Consider the following 23,777-nt stretch of genomic DNA (forward strand, 5'->3'; position numbering starts at 1 on the left):
GTTACAATTGGGTGAGGAACTGGCCCAATATAGGTTCTTTTTTATACCTCAATGAAGAAGACTTCAATATTTTTCTAGTGCGAAGATAAGAACAAGCATAAAATAAAAATAACATAAATGAAAATGAGAAACAATGAGATGGAAATGAAGATTTCTCGATTTAGTTCAATATCGATGCAAACTCAAAGTAAATGACATATAGCTACCCTAAATTGAGGATTTCTCTACTTAGTTCATTGTAACTATAGACTTAAAAAGTACATGACATTATTGAAAATGATGAATGTTCATATGAAAATTTCTCTATTCATAAACATTTGAATAAAAGTAAACAACATAGTCTGAAGATTTCTCTATTCAAACTTGGTACAGAAAAAGTAAAGGATTTGGCCTAGCTACTGGGAATCATACCAAGTGTTGGCAGAGCATAAAAGTAAAAAGATAACGATCAAGAGTTGTAAACTAGTTATCTTGAAAGAAAGCAAGTTGTTTATGTTAAATTCAGATAGACGAGTCAGTGGCCCACTACTAACAACACATATTGGGTAAGGGTAAAGACCCAATTCAAGCTCAGTCAATCAACCCACTCTGATACCATGTTAAATTCAGAAAGACGAGCTAGCAGCCCACTACTAATAACACCGATATTGTCCCCAACTTAACCACCTACAAAGCCCAATAGGTGTGAGGTTTTATCACAAAAGGCCTCAGTGATATTAGTAATATAATCATTCATTATATTTTGTATTTTATTTTGTCAAGTTTCCGATGTATGACTCATATTCTTCAACAGTTTCAAGCTTAAGGTTTTCAAGTGTTGAGACGTTGAGTTCGTTTGAGAGAACTGTGTGTTTGATTGATGACTTCTCCTTCTATTTATAGAGAAACTGAGGTGGGTTAAGTGTTGGGACCAACAGCCAATGAGAAGTACCCACTTGCCATTGATTTTGGTGAGTGGGTTGCTGAAAATGCAAGCAAAACCAAAAAAGTTGCTTTGGTGTTGTTCCCTAGGTGAAGCTCCCTAGGTAATTCAAAATATCTTCCAAGTCAAACTTGTTTTCCTCCTTCGGCAAGCATACTTTAATATTTATTTTTTGAGAGTATGCTCAGGCCTTCACATGTTTCATTGACCTCCATTGACTTAACAAAAGTGGCCAGCATACCATTTAGCTTCTTCTCCAAACCTATTTTGATGTGTGATGACTTGAGCAAGCTATATTTATCCAAATGCTATTAAATGTTAATATGTTCTTCTACACATATGTAGGAACAAACTTTGTGAAGAACTCGGATCCATTTTAGCACGGGAGAATATAATTTCGCATTACTGCAATTCACATGTCGTCACAAACATTGTCTTAGACCAGACTTTAGTGTTTAATTCATTCTAAATGAAATTAAGTTAAGAGTTTTAATTGTGAACAATCATAGTTTATCACTCCTACTCTCTTCTCATGCTCTCCTCCCTTTTCTTTTTTAGCCTTAGGATTGAATAAATCTATGGAGGATCAAGGGAAAGAAACAAGGGGAGGAGTGTAGAAAGAAAAACAAAAATGGAAGTGTGAAAATCACAATCCTTTTACGCGCTCATCACCTTAGTCCTTGGATTATCATTATCATACAAATCGTTCATGAAGAACAATTTCCTAAAGAACTATGTAATTATTGTAGTGTACTGTCTTCTCTATTCGAGTTCAATCCCTTTCGCCGCACTATTCCAAACAAGACAATTTGCTGACTATACATGAAAAAGTATATTCAAGACAATTCCTTTTTCCGTCGTCCTTTATGTTAATTTAACCATACAAAAATACATTCAACATGTGCATACCGTCCAATAGCCTCATTCCCGCATGTTCACTTTTTATAGTTTCTAAGAATTCTTTTATCTTGAATTTGCATATATATATATATATATATATATATATATATCATGGTCATTGGTCGCGAGTTGGAAAACTTAGGTATGGCTTAGTTGGAGGTGCATATATATGTTCATGTTTTCCCAAAAGTTATCATTTGGTTCATAATTGTATTTAATTAACACTATGAAATTCAGGTTTTAGTTAATTCTTTTCATAGTTGTTTCGGTCAGTTTCGACCTTCGTACTTGTAATCGCGCGGCTTATAGCCTTGCACGGTTTGCTTTTTCTATTTCGGACCTTATAGTTTGAATGGAAGATGGACCTGAATGGTTGTCTCCATTCTCACTAATGATGTTATGCTTATTCCTTAATGAAATGTTATGATCTGTTTCTCAAAAAAAAAAAAAGAATGGGCATGATCATTCTATTCTTTGGTTCACACATATAGTTCAGAATTGCTGATCTCATCCCTAATGCCCTAGGTAAGGAATGGGGCATTTCCAAATGGGTATTTTGGCACAAATTTACTTCAACCTAATGATTTAGAACTCTCTTGACCAAAACCTAATGATTTAAAAACTGCAAGTCCTAAACCTGAATCCAAAACATGGATCACGAACTTTAAATTTCAAACTATAAATCTAAATCCAAAACACGGACCACAAACTTTAAATTTCAAACAGGAAATCCCAAGTCCTGCATTCTAAACTCGAGTCTCAACACCTAGGACCTAAAAGTTAAAACCCCAAGCTTAGAGATTCAGGACCCCAAACTCACAAGACTTAAAGATTAATTTTCTGATGGTCTACTCTTAAGAGATGAACCAACAAATAGAAATTTGAAACAAATGCTTGCCTTCACAAGGACGTTGATTGATAAAGAAATCAAGAATGAATGAGAGAGGTAGGCCCACTATGATCCAAATCACAAATGTGATGATGCCCATTGGCCAGTCCCAGTCCCAAGCCCAAGTGCCATTAACATTTCATGGACCAAACATGCATCCAAATCAATCCAATGTGGTGCAATTTTTCCAACAACCTATTAAGTTTCTATGTTTAAAAATAAAATAAAGAAAGGAGAGAGAAATGTTGTGGATAAAAATCCAAAAGTCTAAAGACAATGAAACATACCGCATGTGTCAGTGCACAATTGCTTGAAGGATCTAAGGCAATGTGGGCATTATGTGCCTCTCCCAACCAATGAAAGCCACACTTGAACCTCAATATAATACGAACAAAGAGAGCTTGGCTTCAAAGATCACTCAAACCTGAAAACCCATCAACATCATCAAACCCCCAATCCCCATCCGCCGCTCCACCACCATTCATGCACCCTCCTCAACTCAATCGGTCATTCATTTCCCTTGATGCCGACCTTACACCATCGCCACCACTTGCCACTTGCTCTCATCTCCATCTCCCTAATTGGATTTTGGACCAACATCCGGCCCCACCCTCCCTGTGGGCCCCATTTTTTGCACTATCATTATCAAACCCTCCACAGCCGGCCACGTTGACCATCTGGGCTCGAGGTTAAAATCGTACAATTTTGTGTTATATTTTGTGGGGGTGGGGCCCATTTGGGGAAGTGTGAGTTTTTCGCGTTTATTGTTTGGACCGAGGACGAGAATCAAAAGAGGAGAGGAAGATACCGAGTACTAAACTAAAGTACTGCTAAGTAAGGCGTGATGAGATTGAGATCCTTGTTTTTGGATTTGATTTTGATTAATTTGATCAGAGGTTCAGAGTAATTAATTAATTAATTATGTGCAAAGAAGATTTGGTAGATTTGTCCTATATGGAAGTGGGTGCAGAGCCTGCAGTCATTCAACCCACTTTACCATAATACCCTTGGGTAAAATTCACTAATATTTACAAGGAAAAAATGTCCCATCATCGAGTGTGATTCATATGCTTCTTCATATAAAGTGAAACAAAATAAGTGTGGTTCATATGCTTTTTGTTCCCTGCTCAAATATAATATATTAAACTTTATAGGCAATTATCAAACCAATAATATTTAAGTTTTAAGGCAACTTATTGTGCGGCGGAATCGTACTTCGATTTAAAGTGGTCGTGACTTATAAGCTCTAGCATTTCATGTAATAACTGGTAAAATATTGAAAGTTTTGTATTATCGTCCTCAAGAGTGGTAAATTTGTCATATTAGTCTTCTAAGAAATCAAAACATACTTCGTCACTGGACTTATCTATAGTTATCAACAACATGCTATAATCTTAACGAATATGTCATTAATTCAAGTGAATGGGACTTATATGATACTCAAAATTTGTATGGATCATGTGAACATCTTTTGAGTCTCATGTCGATTAGGAAAATTAGCTTATATAAATGATTGTAACCTATTAATGGATGACAAGTCATTTTGGAGACTCATGACTCTACGTTAAAAACAGACGTTTATCTCTATGTTCATGGATATGTCTCACCAGAACTAATACATTACCCCAAGAACTAAAACTGTCATTGTGTTCATACTACAAAAGTACAAAGTATATACCACACAGTGACTGTATACTTGCTAGCAACAAGAGCAAGCCAATAAACAGAATCAGAGACAATGCTTTTTGGTTTCCTTTAAAGGGTATTAGGGTCTTTTACCACTCAAGACATGTAAAAGGGACTAGACCATTCCACATAGGCCCCCTCTCTCTTCCTCTCAGTTGGGTAAGAGAGGCTGAGCAGCTCAAGAGAATAATGAATATAGAAATAAAACGACAAGAGAGAGAAACCTAAAGGGAGAAGAATAAAGTAATAGACAGGCCAACATGCGATAGTGTGGTTTTATTATATTACTACCATTCTCTGCCGTTGGACAGATAAGCTGTCCCTTTTGTCTCATCCCATTACAATACAGTATAATCCAATCCAATCCTCCTCACTCTCCCAACCTTCCTATACTCTCCTCCTCTCTTAAAAAGCTCACAACCCTCAACCCCATTTTGATCATTCTCTCTTTCCATCTTCCATAAACCAAGTAACTGATTTATGGGTTCCAAGGCAAGAAAGAAGCAGATATGGTGTCCACAGCCATTGACGCCGCTCATGGAAGGCCCAGACCCTGAAATGCAAGAAGAAGGAGGCAAGAAGGAGAGCTCTTGGGAAGTCATACGTGAATGGTTTAGGGCACAGAAGGGTGGGCTTCCTAATCCAGGGACTAATTTATGTACCTCAGGATATGGAAGTGGTGGTACTATTCCTGCCAAAAGGCAAGACCTAAGGCTGTTGCTTGGTGTGTTAGGCTGTCCCCTTGCTCCAATTCCCCAAGCCAATGACCCAATTGATCATCACCTCCTTCACATCAAGGACATCCCATTTGTAAGAAAATTCAATTATTTATCTCACACATTGGATTATATACATGTTTTGTTACTAATATTTTGATTAGTTAATTAATGTTGGGTTTTTGAAAAATATTGTGTAGGAAACTTCTATAGCGCATTACATTATACAGCAGTACTTGGCAGCCACAGGGTGCTTGAAGCAACAGAAGTGCAACAAAAACATGTATGCAAGTGGGAGTGTGAAGATGGTTTGTTGTGAAACAGAGGTTTCTGCCGGAAGAAATGTCAAGACTCTAGGAACAAGAAGTGGGGAAAGTGGGTGTTTTGTTCTTTGGCAAATGTTGCCTGGCATGTGGTCTTTGGAATTGGTGGTTGGGGGCAACAAGGTGGTGGCCGGTAGCGACGGCAAGACAGTTTGGAGGCACACCCCTTGGCTCGGTATTCATGCAGCCAAAGGTCCTCAACGCCCTTTGCGTCGCCTCATACAGGTATACAATATTCTTCTCACAATAATTTATAATCATGCAAGAATTTAGAAAATTCTTTTATTTTTGTGATTTAATTTGAACTATAAAGAGCATGAACGAACCGTAACATTCAATTATTCCAAATAGCTTAGCTTTTGGGCTTTACCAAACAAAGATAGAGATTGAGGAACAAATCACAATCCCAATAAAATGGTATGTGGCTGACAACGATAGAGAAACTGTCTCGTGCTTTACCCTACAGACTTCTTTTTTTTGAACAGCTCCAAAGGGACCTAAGAACGGCACGTGATTGCCGTTCTGACGTCATCTAAGGTCATATTATATGAACATCTTGGTCTTGGGATTACCACATACTGAACTAAAGTGTTTCTGTATTATTTGGTTGCTTTAACTTTTTCTTTTACACTTTAGTGAATGCTGCCGGATCTAGTGCATTATGGCTCCTTACTCTCTCTTTCTTTCTTCTTCTTCATTCTTTTCTTTTTTTCTTTTTCTTTAGAGATGTTTCTTTTTGCACCAAAATTATATTAGCTAATATAGTATTGATTGTGTCACACCTGCAAAAATGTGTGGATACCTGTCGTTCACATGTGCATGAGTGATTGTGTCATCATTGTTAATTTGCTACAAAACAAGTAATTTAAGAAGGTGAGGATGTGAGGATGTGCATCAACCATTCAATATCACCATTCATAAGCTTAACCTTCATGTATACTCACAAACTTGATCAGCTATATCTTATGTTTTATTGCAGGGCCTAGACCCAAAGAGCACAGCAAGCTTGTTTGACAAGGCACAATGCTTGGGGGAGAAAAGAATCGGAGAGGATGATTGCTTTGTACTAAAAGTTTCCGCCGATCGAGCGGCTGTGATGGAGAGAAGTGAGGGACCAGCAGAGGTGATCAGGCATGCATTGTATGGCTATTTTTGCCAAAAGAGTGGCCTCCTCATATACTTAGAGGACTCACACCTCACTAGAGTTGAAACCCCAGAAAATGAAACCGTCTATTGGGAGACCACCATAGGAAGCAGCATTGCAGACTATAGAGATGTGGATGGTGTGCTCATAGCTCATCAGGGGCGTTCGATCGCCACCGTCTTTCGGTGCGGTGAGGTGTCCATGGAGTACACAAGGACTAGAATGGAGGAAGCTTGGAGCATTGATGACGTTGTGTTTAACGTACCAGGGCTTTCCATGGACTATTTCATTGCTCCTGCGGATATATTGGACAGTACTCTACAATCACCATGATTAACTCTTCTTAAGTACTGATTAAAGCTTTAATTATTAGGATGTTAGTTTGTTTCTAATTACAAAAAATATTGGTGGTGGGTACACGTTGTTGATGATGTAATATTTTGGGTTTTTCTTCTTTTTCTTCAAGTGTATTATGTAATATGTAGTGGGCTTTGAAGTCATGACCAAGCTTAAAATGACAAATTCAAGCATGGGGTGGAATAAGGGATATGTTGTTGTATTCTAATCTAATGCCTTTTTTTTTTCGACCTTTTTTTATTTCAGTTTTTGGCATATGATAGAAATGCAAGGATATGTCGTGTGAGTAGGAAACAAAAGTTATGTATTCTAATTCATCACTTATGGGTTCGAATTTAGGAGAATATTTGCTACCTTGAAAGGAAATGTTTTTTTGGTCCAAATGTCTTTGTGGAGTATTCTGCAATTTCTCACAAAACTTTTATAATAAAATTATTTGTACCACGTTAATAACATCTCTTATAAGTAGAGATTACTGTGAGAGATGTGACTAATAATATAATCATTTAGCGTTCTCCAACTTTTCAATTTGGGGAGATTAACATGAAATTATTACAAAAATACTATTTTGTCCCTACATTTAACATTAAATTAAAAAAAAATTAACAGCAGGACCATTTGTGCTAATGAAAGTGAAGTTGAAGAACCACTGGAACAATTTTAAAAATTGAGAGACCAAAATTCGAATCATATCAAAATTTAAGAACCATTAGACCTAAAAACCCTTGTTTCTTTATCGTCTTAGGTGACACATGTCTTGTTTACCCTTTTTTGTAGCGTCGGCCCGAGTAAATTGTACTTGGGGTTTCTTACCTTTAGACACTTGGGCCCATACCTTAAACTGAACAAACAACTTATAAAAGAAAAGTGGAAAAGAGAGTTTGACTCCTTCAAAATTGGCCCAGTTATGAAACCCGCCATGTCCAAGTTCTTACAGGCCCATACATACAACTGAGAAGCTTTGTTTCCAGAATAGCTAAAAAGGAGCTCTCTTTTTTTCTTTTGATGATAAGGGAGCTTCTGTTCATACGAATAAATTTGATGTCAACAAAGTTTTTAACAAAATTAAGCAAACATGAAAGGGTAATATCATGAAGTGCGTAACAGCTATTTAACATATTTTGAAATAAAGAGGCACTAATTACATCGTAATCACATATGTTATATTAACTATCTACTAATATCAGCAAAAAATCAAATGAAATATATTTTATAAAAAATACTCACAAAGAAAATGAACAATAATTTATCACTATAAAATCAAGAGTCGAAGCAATAAGAGATATGAAAGGGCAGCAATGATAGTGAGAAAGGAAAATAAGAGATAAATCAAAGAGATAAATAAAATTTGGTTAAGAAAAGTATGATTTTATTAAAAGATAATAGCAATGAAGATTTGAGAGGGGGCACATGCCCACCCTGGGCCAGCTCCCTCCACCATTGGTAACATGTACTACATTGTTTCGATTATTTACTATTTAAGTGTTGTTCCAGTCCCATATATGTGTGTCAAAAACCAAATGAATAGCTTTTATATCAAAGTTGAATCAGGGACTAGGGATTGTAGGTGGACATCTCTATATACTAGCTTAATTTAAGGTGTCTCTTTGTCTCCTTGTTCCCTTTTTCTTTAACATCAAAACAACATATATTTAAGGTGTCTCTTTATTTTTCCATTCGGATGTCTGTACGTTATTATTATGCGGATGCCACTATAACAGAGAGGAAAGTAAGGAGAGATAATAGAAAATACATGACATCTGCACGATAATAACATCCGGAAGTTCACATTGAAGACTTTATGTATATATATTAGTATCGAGACAATATATAGCAAGGAAGAAATTTTGATGGCTTCTTCTGTTTGCTCTTTATTTCTCTCTCTTTTGGTGGGGGGTGAAAACATAGACAACCAGTTCCATGAGCTAGTTTTTAGGGGTCAAAATATGTGTGTGTGTGTGTGTGAGAGAGAGAGAGAGAGAGAGAGAGAGTAAGGGTGTGAGGAGTGGGGAGGACAAAAGAAGCTTCTGGAGGATACTTTGTAAGAAGCAGGAAATTCTTTACTAGACCCAAAGTTGTCAAATGAAGTAACAGAATCCAAAGTACTGCAGATGATTTGCATTTGCATGGAAGGATGTGCCTTGAACACCATATCATTACCATAATCATATGCTGATCATGATTCTGTGCATATAAATCTATAGCAAGAGAACCCAAATAACATTATTGCATGCAAAATGTGGAAATATTATTATTTTTTAAATAAAAATAAATTAACCAATCTAGCTATACACACATATATATAGCCATGCATCATCATCAGCAGCAGCTTTTAATGCAATAAGGAGTATCCCCAGCTAGCTTTAACTTTGCCCACATAAAGATAGAAGCTTCCTCGAAATCTGCACGCGTGGGAGTGCGTTGTATTCTTCCTTGCTTTTAGGCTTTATCATCTTTTCCTCTTCTCTCTCTCTCTCTCTCTCGAGTTGTGTCTATGTGGAGATCAGAGGGGGAGCTTTCCTGCCAACTTGCAGTGGCCAAATTTTCTCTGCAACCAATAAAGCTATGGTGGCACCACTTTCTTTTTCTACACCAAAGAGAAACCCTCTCTCACTCTGCATGGATCTAATTCTAATTAGTCTCTTAAATCCTCAAACGATTTCATCACTTGGGTCTTAATTTGTTGTTATCATTTCATTATCTCACCTAATTATTTAGTTATTGCGTTAAACACATTAATTATCTTTTATAAGAGGATGAGGTCATGTATATATCTTTGTTGAGTAAAAAACAAAGGGAAAAAAGATGAAAGGTACACTTGTTGTCGTCCTTGTATGACACCCAAGGAATGTGAAGTAGTAAAGAGTGAAAAAAGAGCATTGAAAGATAGATACTATTGGTCGGCTTCTATTGTAGAAAATTCTTTCTCATCTTTAAAAAGGAGCTCGCTCGACTCAAATAAACCCTTGTGATGATCTCTCGATCCATATCCTAGTTATTTTTTAATCAATTTTTTCTTTCTTTACTGTGATCTATGCATGTGTTCCTTCCTAGCTAGCTCATACTCCTACGATCTTTTGCTTTATTGGGGTTTATAGTTTGTTAATTTTTCTTTAATTATCCCAATGGCTTTGTCTGCAATAACTAACTTGGACCAACTAACTTAAAAAGCAGCAGGACAGGACTGATAGTAGAATGCTTCCTGCTGCATGATCTAGAATAAACTTAACAAAATTCCTCCAAGACGTGCATGTCCTCACCTCTTAACCCTTATGAAAACCACCCATCAACTGTTAAATGACCTACATTATAATGAAAATGTCTAAATTTTGAATGAAAATGTCTAAATTAATACCTACGTGAGCAAAAAAAAAACTTGTCTATCCCACGTTTTATAGACATTTCTCTTTATCTCTCTTATCAGGTGATGTGAGAGATAGAAATGCATATGAAACATGTCATGAAAGTTTTACTCCTATGGGAGACATGATATATATATATATATATATATATATATATATCAAAGTTGAAAAGTAGGAAGTTATATAACTTGCAAGTAAGGAACAATATATCAATTAAGTAATGGAAAATTAAATTTTGTTTGCATGTACTTTGCTTTCTCAATCAGATATCTTAATAAAGAAAGAGAACATCTTCAGGTTGCTCCATCTAATTAAACAGGAGATAGTGATATTAGTGAGACAACATTGTGGGATATTGCACCTTGCTAGTAATAGTTTTATTCATGTCTAGATCAATTTTCCATGACATCCATGGAAATCTGGAAATTAAGTATCAAGGAGTTACAAGGATATCACACTAAGTTACAAATGTACTGATAAAATTAACAATGTAACTTTATAGGTTTGCCATGCATGGCATTTTATCATACTTTAGTAGAACCCTAATGTGACCTACTCACCTTCGTGACCACTTTGACAAGACAAACAAAAAAAAAAAACTTCATGATCATGATCAAAACCCTAGATCGATCTCATTCTTCAAATCTTAATATCAATTAATTTTTTAGCTCACCCAAACGGTGAATTTCTTCCTTGTCGAACACCGGTATTGATCATGGGGTTCATCCTGTCTGAGCCTAGTGGTGTTCGCCGTGGTGAAGGCCTTTCGAGTTTATTTGCCGAGTCAAACTTCTTGTCATCTCCTGGATCATTGGCTTGGATTCGTAGATGTCCGAAATGGAATCCATCTCCGAGCCTCTCTCAATGGACGGTGGTGCAATCTGAATTGAATCTGAAGATTTGAAGGGATCATCCTGAGGTCCAAGACATGAGGCAGCTGTTCCCAAATCTTGAAGCCGGAGATCATCAGACCAAATCAAAGGGCTCTTGCCACTACCACTATAAGGACTAGGCCTCTTCTTGGGTCCCAAGCAAATGTTATTGTCATTGCTTGGCATGAAACTGTGATCAAGAGGTGGCCTGTCCAAGTTCTGTTGAAGATCAAGGTGGTCTCCTCCATATATGTTAAGGTCTTGAAATGATGGAAAATTGAGAGGAGAGTTGAAATCTTTCAGAGCTCCCATGTCAGCAGGATTGACACCTTGATTTCCAATATTACCCTTGTAGCTTCCCGCTGCAGCTGCCATGTTGTTCTCACCAGCAAGGGTTTGACAGGCCTTTTCTAATATGCTTTGCATGTACTTTCCCTGAGCCTCAATTCTCAACTGCAGGTGTTTCTGGACCTGTTATATATTAATTAAAATCAAGATCACAAGATCATACATGAAATAAATAAATAAAACCTTTCTTTTATCATCATTTAAAGAAAGGTACTTTAATAATTTTTTTGCATGTGTGTTTAGTTACCTCCAATTGTTCATGCAGTCTTCTCTGCACCTCCATTTGCATCCTAATTGCATCAACCATGTGGCAATTAATACACTGTTATATGCAGTTTTTCACATACATTCCACAAGAAAATTCGAATCCCCCAGCCCCAACCAAGCATGAAAGGAAATACTTAGGCAATTTTTTTTCGATAAAAAGAGATAAAAAAGAAACACAAACAACTTCTTGGTTGGATGGATAAATTCCAAGAAAGATTTGGAAATCATTTTTTTCTTGAAATAGAAGAAGAAAGACCGAATACATACTCATTCATACTGCGGCCGATCATGGCAGAAGAAGATGCACTACTTCGTTGAAGATCCAGTGGAGATGCTGCCATGAAAATTAATAAACAGAGATCAGATATTTCAAAAAGAACTGTGGAATGAAGGCGCAGTCCAAATTCAAGAGCTTATAGTTTGTAAAGAACCCTAGAAAGAATTGTCATGCGTCTCATACCATGATCCTTAAGCGAGTGATCATTGAATTCCTTGTGAGGTTGCTTTCCGAGCCTAAATTTCTATTCAGGTAGGGAAACAAAAGAATTTAATGAAAAGAGAGAAAAAGAAATATCGTCAAGGCAAACCGAAAATTGGAATGTTGTAAAAGTTAAGCAAAGAAAAGAAGAAGAAAAAAATCATTGTGTGTATGCAAATTAAACCTGGAGGTGGCTCTTGAGGTGGTAAAGTGTAAGACCCTTTACACCCATAACCCTCATGATAGTCTTGGGTGTGGCCTCTGAAAAAATAAGAGAAGAAATGAGCAGATGTAACATAATTAATGAATTTAGATGCATGAAAACAAGAAATTGAAGGTGAAGGTTATAAGTAGTACTGTCTGGTCCTCCAAGCTGAGTGACAGCATCAACAAAACGTTCATGGAGCTCGACGGTCCATCGGAGGCGGGGCTTAGGGTCAGTGGTGAGGACAAGACCAGAGTCCCCTTGGACACACATGGGTCTGTCATGAGAATTCATAGTTGATGGCTTCTTGTGGTGTTGGTGTGGGTGTTGGAACATTATTCTCTTTTTTTTCCTTTTTTTTCTCTCTCTCTTTCTTTCTTTCTCTCTCAGAGCTGGGGGCTCTGGGAATACCGAGAGATTCAAGAACAAATGCGATGCAAATAGGGAAGAATAGGGTGCGTTTTTGAAGAAGAGGAGGTGGGCTGCCTTTGGTTTCTCTCAAGTACTAGAAAGAAAGCAAGGGGGACAAGCTAACCTTGTAGTATAAAAGAAAAAATAATAATATAAAAAAAGAACAAAGAAAATTAAAGCACACCTATTCTACAATGTGCTGGCCTTCCTTTGCCAAAAGATACTCTCTCTCTCTCTCTCTCTCTCTCTCTCTCTCTCTCTATACAGTAATTCTACGCTAAATATACTTATGCCGGAATGATCATAGTATAATGTGAATTAGAGTGTATTAATTTGAGTGGTTTTTCTGAGAGTGGTATATGTATCTTTTGTTATATCTCCAAAAGAGGAGATCTTTGTGGTGTTATATATTCTGTTAGCATGTGAAGCTTTATTTTTCGCATTAAGATATGAGTGAGAGTGAGACCCCTCATGGCAATGATGATGGGCAGTATGTTGTACCTTTACCCTTCTTTTTCTGAACCGTGTATATATACATATAAACCCTGCATGTTGCCCTCCCAGTCATTAATTATATATCTAAGCACCCGCGCGCGCACACACACATATATATATATAGAATCCTGGCCACACATCCTTTGAACCAGTAACCTATCAAGCATGGTGTTTAGAACACAAAGATTAATGTATCCTTTATGTCATTACCAACAAAAAGGTTTCAATGACAGCAAAATTTCTGATGAAGGGACTAATGATCATTGCCGTTGTCATATGTGTCATATGTTTGTATTATTTTTCTAGTTTTTTTTTACACTTTTTCTTGCTCCTAGATTTCATTCAATGAGTGCTTAATTAGAAGTAGGTTTTTTAAAATTAAATATATGATTACAATTTTAATTAGCCTCTGTCTTTTTGGAAGATTCTGAATCTGTCATTACTTGAATGGTGTAGAGATCATTGTATCAAGCTTTTGAGGCATATGATTACAAGAACTTTGTTTCTATATCATTCAATTCTAATTAGATCTATAATACGATTTAAGAAAATTGAAGATTAACAATATGAATGTGATTTTCTATCGTGGAAGAGAAAGCACTAAAAAACAACAAAATATGGAACCAAAAACTTTAGGGGTCTGTGGTTGGTAATATATGAGGACGTGAACATCAATGCATAAAAGAGTATTGTAATGTGGAGCTTTTGATGACAGGAGGGTAGGGGACCTTAGCCTTAGTCCTTCTAAAGCTTTGCTGCTGGGCCTCAATCCCTTATCTCACTTTCCTGGAATTGAAGATGAAGACTGCTCTGCCAGTGCCATGCATTTCTTCTCCAATCCAAATCACAACAAACAAAACAACTCAAGTAAGGTCAACCCAATAAGTTGCCTCAAGGCCCCACTCACACTCTACTAATAAAGGATGTAAAATTAGAAAGAGTATAACAACAACTTGAGCCTTGGACCCGAGAAAATTAAAAGGAAAAATAAACGTTAGAGATTTAGAATTCAAATTTCATAGACGAGAGTTGTTCATAGAAATGAAAAAAGAAGCAATCTCTTGTATAATCGTACATATATATCACTCTACAGAAGTAATATATACAATTTACTTTTGTTGTAAAAAAAATTCCTACGATTTAGTATTTGCCCCAATCTCAGTTGGGAATCAATGCTTTCTTCTTTGACAATCAAAGGAAGATTCTTCTCCCAAAAATCTAGAACACCATGAGTTACACAAAGCTCATTATTTTAAGATATAGAACAATTTACGACCGTCCCATCTTGTTGTATATGTATGATTTGGTCCTACCGAGTAAAAGATGTTGACCAGGTCCTACAAAATTGTTCAAATCAAAACCTATGCATGCAAGCCAGGTAGGAAATCAAACATTGCAGCATAGATTGATTTTTGGGGGTTCTTTCCTAGATTTTGACCCTCCCCCACCACCCTTTGCATGTAAACGAAAATGCTTTATAATTTGGCACCTCTCCTGGACTCCTATCCAAATGTGTTAGGAAACAAAGCTTTGCATTTAGAATTGGAGATGCTTCTTTTAGACAATTGGCACAAAATTGGCTGGACCTTTTATAATTATAATCAAGCAAAGTTGGGATTTAACTTTTAGTTGGTAATAATGGGAACTTCAAAGCCGAAACCCAGTGGAAAAGTGGGTTGGCTTAGTGTTAAGGCCATGTTTGCTTCAATTTCAAGCATCCTTATGTGATCTATAGAGAATTATTCTTTAAAATGAATATATTCCTTGAAGGTGAATTTGTGGGACCCTACTTTATGTACAATTTGAATACTTTACAAAGCTTCCCGCTTTTCTATCGAGTTCCCAAGAAGGATTGGACAGCACGCATGCATGCATGGTGCATCATCACCATCACCCCATGTCGATGTAGCAACTCGAACTCACTCAATGATTCTTTTATACAAGCGATATTGAAGGGGGATTCGAACACAGGACTTAATGATTTAGTTGACAAAAGAGAAAAAATTAATGAATTTTGTTTTAAGTAGAGATGGTGCAGATGATGGATGAGAAAAGAAAACATACTTGATCTTGAAAGCATATATAACATTGGGGAATATATGACATTCCATTGTCATATTCACATCTTTTTCAGAGGATATATTAAATTAATTTCCACAAACTAAATCACTTCAGAAAACAGACAAGCTGACCTAGACTTGCATGCTTTTCTTGACATTTACTATCTTTTGCAAGTGAAGAAAAAATAGACACAAAAAACGGCGACTGAAAAGTTTGATTCTTGTGGAATTTGGATTAGCTAGCCCAATACAACTGATTTGGTGTAGAACTTCAGTCCAGCCTCAAGCTGGGTGAGCTCAATCTGTAGTCCGTACCAAACATTGGGCATATTCCTTCAAAGAGTGTTGCTTATACACCCAGACATTTGATCACTACACCCTAAACCCTATAGCAACACCCCTTTCAGCTATGGAGTTTGGACTTGGACCAGAAGAAATCTAACCCCTTGCCTCCATTGTAAACCTCAAGGTTCTGTTTTCCATCAACAAAAAACCAACCTCAAGGTTCTGATTAATTGAAAGCCCACACCAAATTTCTAACAAGTCTGCCCAAATCACCCTTACTTGGGCATTGCGCTTTTGTAACTTACCATGGATTTCAATTAGTACAGAAACATTATTAGCAAAAAAAAAAAAAAAAAAAAAAGAGGAACAATTATAATAGAAACATCAAAACTAAATGTTATTTCTGTTCTGCAAAATTACATCAAAACTTAATACAAAAGAGACTTATTTTTCTGTTCTCGCAGAACTACCTCAAAACTAAACACTTATTTTTTTCCAATGCAACACATTTATCATTTTTGAAGCAAAAGATACATCAGATATTTCCAACTTTCGTTTTAAGATTGGCAAGGATCCAGCACGAAACCAAGCACATCAGTTACTGCTCATATTCCCCAGGCACACGTATTTAACCTGCAACACAGTATTTAGAATTGCCTTAATATTACGCGTAGAACTAAGAAGTATGCCTATGTAACTTGCCCACAAGATAGAATTTTCGACTTCTGAAACAATATGGCAGGGATAGCACACAAGTTTTTGATTAATTCAGGATCAAAGAAATGACTAAGTGAAGGGAAAAGAGTATACAGACCAGCACAAGTATATAGATTTCTAGCTGCACACATGCAAGTGCATTTGTGTAAACGTGCATATCCATGCCAACATCATATTTTCTAGATTGTATTAGATTCTTTGTTTTTTTTTCCTTTCTAAATTGACAAAACATTCAGAGTAAACAAGTGATAATGGCCATTCTACAACATTTGAACTACTGATGCATGCCATTTGGGTTTCTTTTATTAAGCATAGTAAAAGGGATCTCTGGTGCACTTACTTCCAAATATTCATCCATCCCATACTTGGAACCTTCCCTTCCAAGACCAGACTGTTTGACACCTCCAAAGGGAGCCACCTTCATTCATACAGATAATCATGAATACACCAATATGTTATTTAAAAATGAAACTGCTGGTGGATGCAGTGTGGGACCCACCTCTGTTGAAATTAAGCCTTCATTGACACCGACAAGTCCATATTCAAGAGCTTCAGAGACACGCCATGAACGTTGAACATTATTTGTAAATATGTAAGAAGCTAACCCTGTATATGCATGCAGGAGAATTTGCTGATGAGTAGCAAAACAGCATTTTAAATGGAAATATCACCATTTTCCTTAAGGTCCTAATGGACGTATCAAAATATGAACAGATACTCAAAAAAGAACCTGCATTGGTGTCATTAGCAATTCGGATAGCCTCATCCTCAGTTTTGAAACGCAAAAGGGGTGCGACAGGCCCAAATACTTCCTCTCTGAGCCAAGACAATGTTTTCAGTGCACAGGTAATAATCTACTCAACAGAACAGGAGGCAAAAGTTGTTGAGCACAACTAGGCAAAATTTTGCAGACCCAAAAGAAGTCATAAAGAAAGTAATAGGTAGAAGCTAACCACCCTTGTGATCATGTCACCCACATTAATGAGTGTCACGGTTCATTAATTCAAATAATCAAATCAACCAATAATTTGGTTATGTCATTTAAATATGTCTAAAATAAAGCAAAATTTTATCTAAGTGTTTACCTTGCTATTAGCATATCATTCTTGACATCACTGAGAACTGTAGGCTCATAAAAGGTCATTCCAAGGCTATGCCTTTTGGCCCCAAGAACAACTTTTGCTCCCTTCAAAAGATTAATTAGTAAAGAATCGAAGGTCATTGTTTCTCATTAAAATAATAATAATAGTTTCAAAGAAAAGGTTCATTCATTTTATGCCCTCAAGCTCAAGTAATGTTGAATAAATGTGGAAAAGTAACATAACAGCAATGAGGAAGATCAAAAGGCAGATATAGTTTGATCCAACATATCTTAGTTCCAATCAACAGGAAAGTAGCAACAAAGTCAAACTTCTACATTTGTTTTTCAAGGTCAAGTTAAATATTCTTATGACACCACCTACATAGCAACTGAATCAATAGAAAATGCAGAAAACCAACCTTTGATATAGCATCTTGAATAAATGATTCAACCTGTGATGTGAATTCCCAAAGTGACATACAGATATCAGTAAAGTGAAGGGGGGAGCACAGACATAATGGAATTACATATTTGAATAGAAAAGCAAACCTTTTGTACTGCTGCTTCATTGATTAGTGGACCCTGCAATGAAATGAAAACAATACGTTAGACTATGATTTTAAAGCTTGAGTAACTTCTGGTTGAATTTTATTATCCAGGGGAAGGCTTTGTCTTCAGATTATCATTTTCAGGTCAGATAATATAGAAAATATCAATAGTCAACCTATACGATGTAATTTATGGCTATATAGGTGACTCCAAGCGTATTCCCTGGAAATCAAAAACCACTTAAAAAGAAATGACAGCAAATGCATGAAAGAGACTACCTGGGCCACACCTTCACTAAAGCCATTCCCAACCTGCATATTCTGAACAGCTTTAGCAAAAGCATCCCTAAATTTATCATAGATACCTGAACAAATAACAATCTACTTAGAAATCAGCATTATCCCTTTGGAGTCTTAATGCATAAGAAACTGAGCAAGAAACCAAAATCAGATCAGAAATTATAGTCAAAAGCTGGTTTTGTGTACACAAGCATGAGAGCCTTAAGTAATATAATCAGAATCTAGCACTAACGTCAAAGCTACCCACTCCAGTCTGCATACATAATCTTATTTTTCGATATGACAAAAAAGGCTAGTATATCAATAGGAAAGGTTGGAGCTCTTGGAAAACAATTCTTACTGACAAAAATCTTTAATTTAAAAAATGAACGCCTTCACTATTCCCATGTACCATTACTTCAGTAAAATTAATATTCCCCTCTTAGTTATTGCATATTATAGCTCTTTAATATATATATATATATATATACAGAAAATCATTGAGCCATGTCTCATTGTCTATTTTATTGGCGATAATGATTGTTCACCATCTGAAGTCCTTGAAAAAATACAGGATATCCTTCCAATTCACAAAATTTGGTGTTTAAAGGATTCTTGTAACAAGGAATTTTATGAAATCTTATACTTGCCACTGGAAAGTAGCTGCTGCTTAATGAGCAAACAGCCACAAAAGCTTCCAATGTTTATGGAAGCAGACATCAACGTGTAGTCTCAGCATCTCTACACAGGGGAGCATTATCTTAACTAGATATTAATACAGACTGAATAGCAATATGGTTTCAAACAGTCAAGCATAAGTTTGTAACTTATTAATTGAATGTGTTTCCATCATACCTTCTTGTACAAGAATCCTATTTGCACAAACACATGTCTGTCCAGTATTACGAAACTTTGCTGCAAGCTACAAAACAAATTGCACACTTGATGGTTCAGCCAATGAATGTAACAGAAGAAAAGAGAAAAGATTCTTTGAATTCAACTATCAAACAGAAATAATTAAACAAGGTGCAATAGTCAAATAAATAAGAACATATCTAATATGAAAGCAACAGTTTTACTTACAGTTCCTTTTACCGCCACATCCAGGTCTGCATCGTCAAAGACTATGCAGGGTGCATTGCCACCAAGCTCAAGAGATACCTAACGTAATCAAGAAACAATAGCAATTAACCACATGATGATTCCTCAAACCTCACTATTTAGCATATACACTTATCATTTAGCCTATATATTTACCTTTTTGACAGTCGCAGCTGCACCAGCCATCAGCTTCTTTCCAACTGCTGTTGAGCCTGTGAAAGTGATCTTTCTTACCTGAATAAGTTATATCAATCAAGAATGGTTAATGTTTTATATTTTCTATAGCTATATACCTCCAAAAGAAAATTGAATTATGGTGTCCCACAGAGAAAGGACCGCATTATGTATGAATTATAAAACCTGCGAACTTGCAAGTAAAGCATCCCCAATTGCTGAAGCATTTCCCATAACCACGTTCACCACACCCTATATCAGAAATGGTAAACACCATTAGAAACAGAAGAGGCAGTAAAAGTTGTGATGACTGAAGCAACAAAAAGTTTAGGAATGCGATGCTCTTTAGAGAATATGTAAAATCAGCAAGTAGCTATTACATGACATGTCTCCTTGTGCATCAGGATTGTTCTTTCTAAGAAGAAAAATGGTCAATATTCAACATCGTGAAATAGAAAACTATAAAGCAATTGAGATTGAATCTCCAAAAGGATATTTGGTCTCAACTATTCATTATCTTTAGAAGAGTGAAGAAAAAAAGCACTCTTTCTGGCCATAATGGCAAAAGTCTTTACGAATTTGTATTATATTATCAAAGCATGAACACTTAAAGCTTTGTAAGTACATTTACATGCTCAAATTTGTTATATCTCCAACTCTAAAGCAAACAGCGCAGACATTTGTTACATGCACCATTCATACAACTCTAATCACCAGCACACAAATACTTGTAGCACTAAGCAATAAATTAAGACATTCATTTCCAGCACAGAGCTGACATATGACACTCTATATTATATGTCAAGCTTGAGGGTAATATTATCCACAATTGCAAGGCCAAATGAAAAACAACGTGCATTATACTAAACAAGAAGTGTGCTTGTGTGTGTGTGCAAACATATAAGAAATATTACCGGTGGTATTCCAGCTTGAAGGGACAGCTCAGCTGCTGCTAAAGCTGTGAGGGGTGTAAGTTCAGAGGGTTTTATGACCACTGTACAGCCACATGCAAGAGCAGGACCAACCTGAAACAAGTGTGGAGCAGAACAGGAGATTTTGTGAATGACAGTCATGCGCTAAAAAGGTCGGAGTTCTTCTACTTAACAAATTCAGCACCATTAAAATATCATAAAAATACCTTGCGGGTAATCATAGCCAACGGGAAGTTCCAGGGAGTAACTGCACCAACAACACCAACAGGCTGCAAAAGAAAATTTAATAAGACATCAAAGAATAGAAACAGAAGTAAATCCAGTGCCCTGCCCTCCACCCCAAAAGAAGGCCAAATATCATTTTTTGTATTTTTATGCCAAAGATTCATAGTAGCACTTAGAAACCCTGCAGTTGCGCATTAGAGGGATATTGAACAGTTTTGTACTATTGTACTTGTATGTTTGGCCAGCAAATGTACCTTCGTGCTTTTCCTTTTCTTTTCTTTTTTCTTTCAGATTTATTTGACAAACTATTCAAAAATATATTCTCAACATTTGGCTACCGGATGAACTAGTTGTCATTTGGAGTAATTATATAGGCCATACAAAATTCAAAGAAACATATAAGTTCACCTGCTTCAAAACAAACAACCGTCGATCAGAAAGAGTTGGTGGTATGATATCACCATATACGCGTTTTGCCTCCTCAGCATACAACTCAATAAACCCGGCCCCGTAACTCACCTGTAATATGAGTTTGAAATTTGAATCACATGATGAAAGTAAGATGCAAAGCTACAGCTAATTGCTTAAATCCCTTAAACAGAAGTCTGAAATAGGATACCTCGCCAATGGCTTCTTTTAGAGGTTTCCCTTGCTCCAAGGTAATGAGTTGTCCAAGATCTTCTTTGTGGGAAATTAGTAGATCATACCTTGAAAGATGGGAAGGAATATAAATATCAAGAACAAATGAAATTTTTTACAAAACCAGATATAGAATCACAGGACAGCAATTATACCATTTCCTTAGACATTTGCTCCTTTCAGCAGCAGTGAGCTTGCTCCAAGCTATACACAGGATAATAAGTTCAGATACTTAAATTAGTAAAAGAATTTTTTACAACCTCAGGCTATGTTAAACAGATGTCATCTATATTTGCAAGATAATAAACGCATAAGCACGATTAGCTCAGTTTATGGAAGTATGCTAAATGCTGTAGATAAATTTCTTCAACTGTCTAACGTAATCACAAATTCACAATGTGGATCAGTTCCCATACAATTAAATGCACCATAGGCTGAAGATATTGCATCATTTGTCTCCTTTTGACCCATGCATGGGACAGTTGTTATTACTTCGCCAGTTGCTGGATTGTGAACCTGCCATGATATGAAATAGAAGTGGTTTCTGAAAACATCGAGGAGAGGAACGACAGATGCAGTGTGAAGGTTGGTAGGTGGACCCAACAGAACTAATATTTAATTAAGTATGGTCATAAGTAGGTGCTCCTATCTCAAACAAACAACATGTAATCAAAAGAAAATGAGGCATGAAACCAGCAATATTCAGAACCAGATAACATTTATAGATTTAATGTAAAGATCATCCAAAGGCATAGGTATCAGAGGAAACGAAGAGGTTCCTAGCTCATACCTGTATGGTTTTCCCATCATATGCATCAGACCATTTCCCTCCGATAAGGCCCTGGCTACGTAATAGGCCAGAACTACTAAGCCGAGAAGCAAAACTTTTTACATCCATGCTAATCTGACAAAGAATCCCCCATTCAAACATTAACATATTGATAAATACTACTTTAAGATAGAAAATTCTACAAATAAATTGTAGAATAACACGAGTTCAACATGTACCATTATTGAGTATTAAGAAGAGAAACCCAAACATAATTAAACAAAAGTACTAGAGTAGAAAAAACAATCTCATTTGCAACAACAAATAATGCTTTTATATACAAAATTTTGAAGGAATGGAGAAGAAAAAAAATTAGATATTAAACCTCTGCCCATGTCAGGACTATAACAACATTTGATATCACCATGTATGCATCAGTCCTTCTATTGATATTTCTATGCACTGATTTTTATATATCTATGCATGTCTGAGCACACAGTCGAAAATGCAAGGGATGCATATTAGCATTTTGTGGTTCCAATATAAACTGGAGAGCTCCTTCAACATCCCAAACATTAGCAACAACCATATTCAATCAAACCCAATATATCACACAGACCCATCTCGATGACAAACAAAACAATCTAAGGCAGGCTTTAAAACTAAAACTCATGACTATTTTGAATGAAATTCAGAAATTCAACAAACAGAACAATATTTCTTGTGCAACATTGACTCTTGATTTTCAATCAACCACCTCAAATTCAAAACTTCATCTTTTCATCAACATTTACAATCAAACCAAGCATATACATATTCATTCATGATCTTCACATACAGACAGAGAGAGAGAGAGAGAGAGAGAGAGAGAGAGAGAGAAAGGCAAATACTTACAACTGCTTACTGCTACAGAACTGAAATTTGAGACTCTTTGAGCTCTTGGGCGATATAAATACACATATACAGAGACAAATGACAGACGGATGGGGGGTTACCTGGCGAGAGAGGAGAGAAGGGGCTTGCATGGAAGGCAAATGTGTGAAAAGCTTAAAGGATCGAGCTGACATGCGTGACGCTCGAAGGTCATGTTAGAAATCAGATTCAAATTTATCGTCTTTTTATGATTCTAGTGCTTCTACGAAGCTCACTAGTCTGGTTTCTTTTGTGATCGTTGAAGTTGAAGCTCACTACTTCACAGTGAAGCTCCACGCTGCCTCTCTGTGACAACAATTTTTGACAATTGTGGCATCCTCTCTGCTCTCTCTGCTTTTTATTATTATATAGTCATCATTTGGGGGTGTTTGGCTGCCCGGCAAGCCCAATCCTTTTCTGGACTGAGCCTTCAGAACCTTTTTCCTTAATTTGGCAAATATTTTGTTTCAAACTTGTTAAAGGTACAATCATGATTTGGGATCTTCGGCTGCCCAACAAGCCCATTCCTTATGACACGTTTGCTTACTTGGAATTTGGTGAGGTCATATCAATTAGTTCATGATTTAGTGACATTTTTCTTACCAATCTTAGACTTAGGTCCCAAGTTCAAACCTAACACTTTTGATTAATAAAGATAATAGTCATGAATTGAGATAGTA

The 23,777-nt window shown here is 36.4% G+C and overlaps 3 protein-coding genes across 3 annotated transcripts; 1 reads left to right on the top strand and 2 right to left on the bottom strand.

Annotated features, from left to right (window-relative positions):
- Positions 1-4,626: 4,626 nt before the first annotated feature.
- On the top strand, positions 4,627-7,145 carry LOC103325587 (C-type mannose receptor (DUF620)). The gene is made up of 3 exons (XM_008227778.3): positions 4,627-5,207; positions 5,314-5,661; positions 6,416-7,145. Exons 1-3 carry the CDS (start codon positions 4,878-4,880, stop codon positions 6,911-6,913), a joined length of 1,176 nt encoding a protein of 391 aa, XP_008226000.1. The 5' UTR covers positions 4,627-4,877; the 3' UTR covers positions 6,914-7,145.
- A 3,606-nt stretch (positions 7,146-10,751) lies between these two features.
- APL (Homeodomain-like superfamily protein) lies at positions 10,752-12,956 on the bottom strand. Its single transcript, XM_008227779.3, is given in 7 exon segments — positions 10,752-11,105; positions 11,108-11,642; positions 11,767-11,809; positions 12,054-12,120; positions 12,247-12,307; positions 12,449-12,525; positions 12,622-12,956. Coding segments are annotated over 7 exon segments (1,104 nt in total). The 5' UTR covers positions 12,806-12,956; the 3' UTR covers positions 10,752-10,968.
- A 3,134-nt stretch (positions 12,957-16,090) lies between these two features.
- On the bottom strand, positions 16,091-23,545 carry ALDH5F1 (aldehyde dehydrogenase 5F1). Its single transcript, XM_008227780.2, has 20 exons — positions 23,181-23,545; positions 22,207-22,320; positions 21,833-21,932; positions 21,572-21,620; positions 21,397-21,484; positions 21,186-21,296; positions 20,759-20,821; positions 20,535-20,645; positions 19,807-19,872; positions 19,603-19,680; positions 19,429-19,506; positions 19,201-19,267; positions 18,346-18,431; positions 18,068-18,100; positions 17,938-17,970; positions 17,523-17,623; positions 17,168-17,253; positions 16,937-17,043; positions 16,778-16,855; positions 16,091-16,353 (listed from the first exon to the last, which is right to left on the bottom strand). The coding sequence occupies exons 1-20, from the start codon at positions 23,250-23,252 to the stop codon at positions 16,315-16,317; spliced, it is 1,560 nt and encodes a 519-aa protein (XP_008226002.2). The 5' UTR covers positions 23,253-23,545; the 3' UTR covers positions 16,091-16,314.
- Positions 23,546-23,777: the final 232 nt, after the last annotated feature.

The sequence above is a fragment of the Prunus mume genome, linkage group LG3 (assembly GCF_029339155.1).
Source record: "Prunus mume cultivar Tortuosa linkage group LG3, ASM2933915v1, whole genome shotgun sequence".
NCBI lineage: Eukaryota > Viridiplantae > Streptophyta > Magnoliopsida > Rosales > Rosaceae > Prunus > Prunus mume.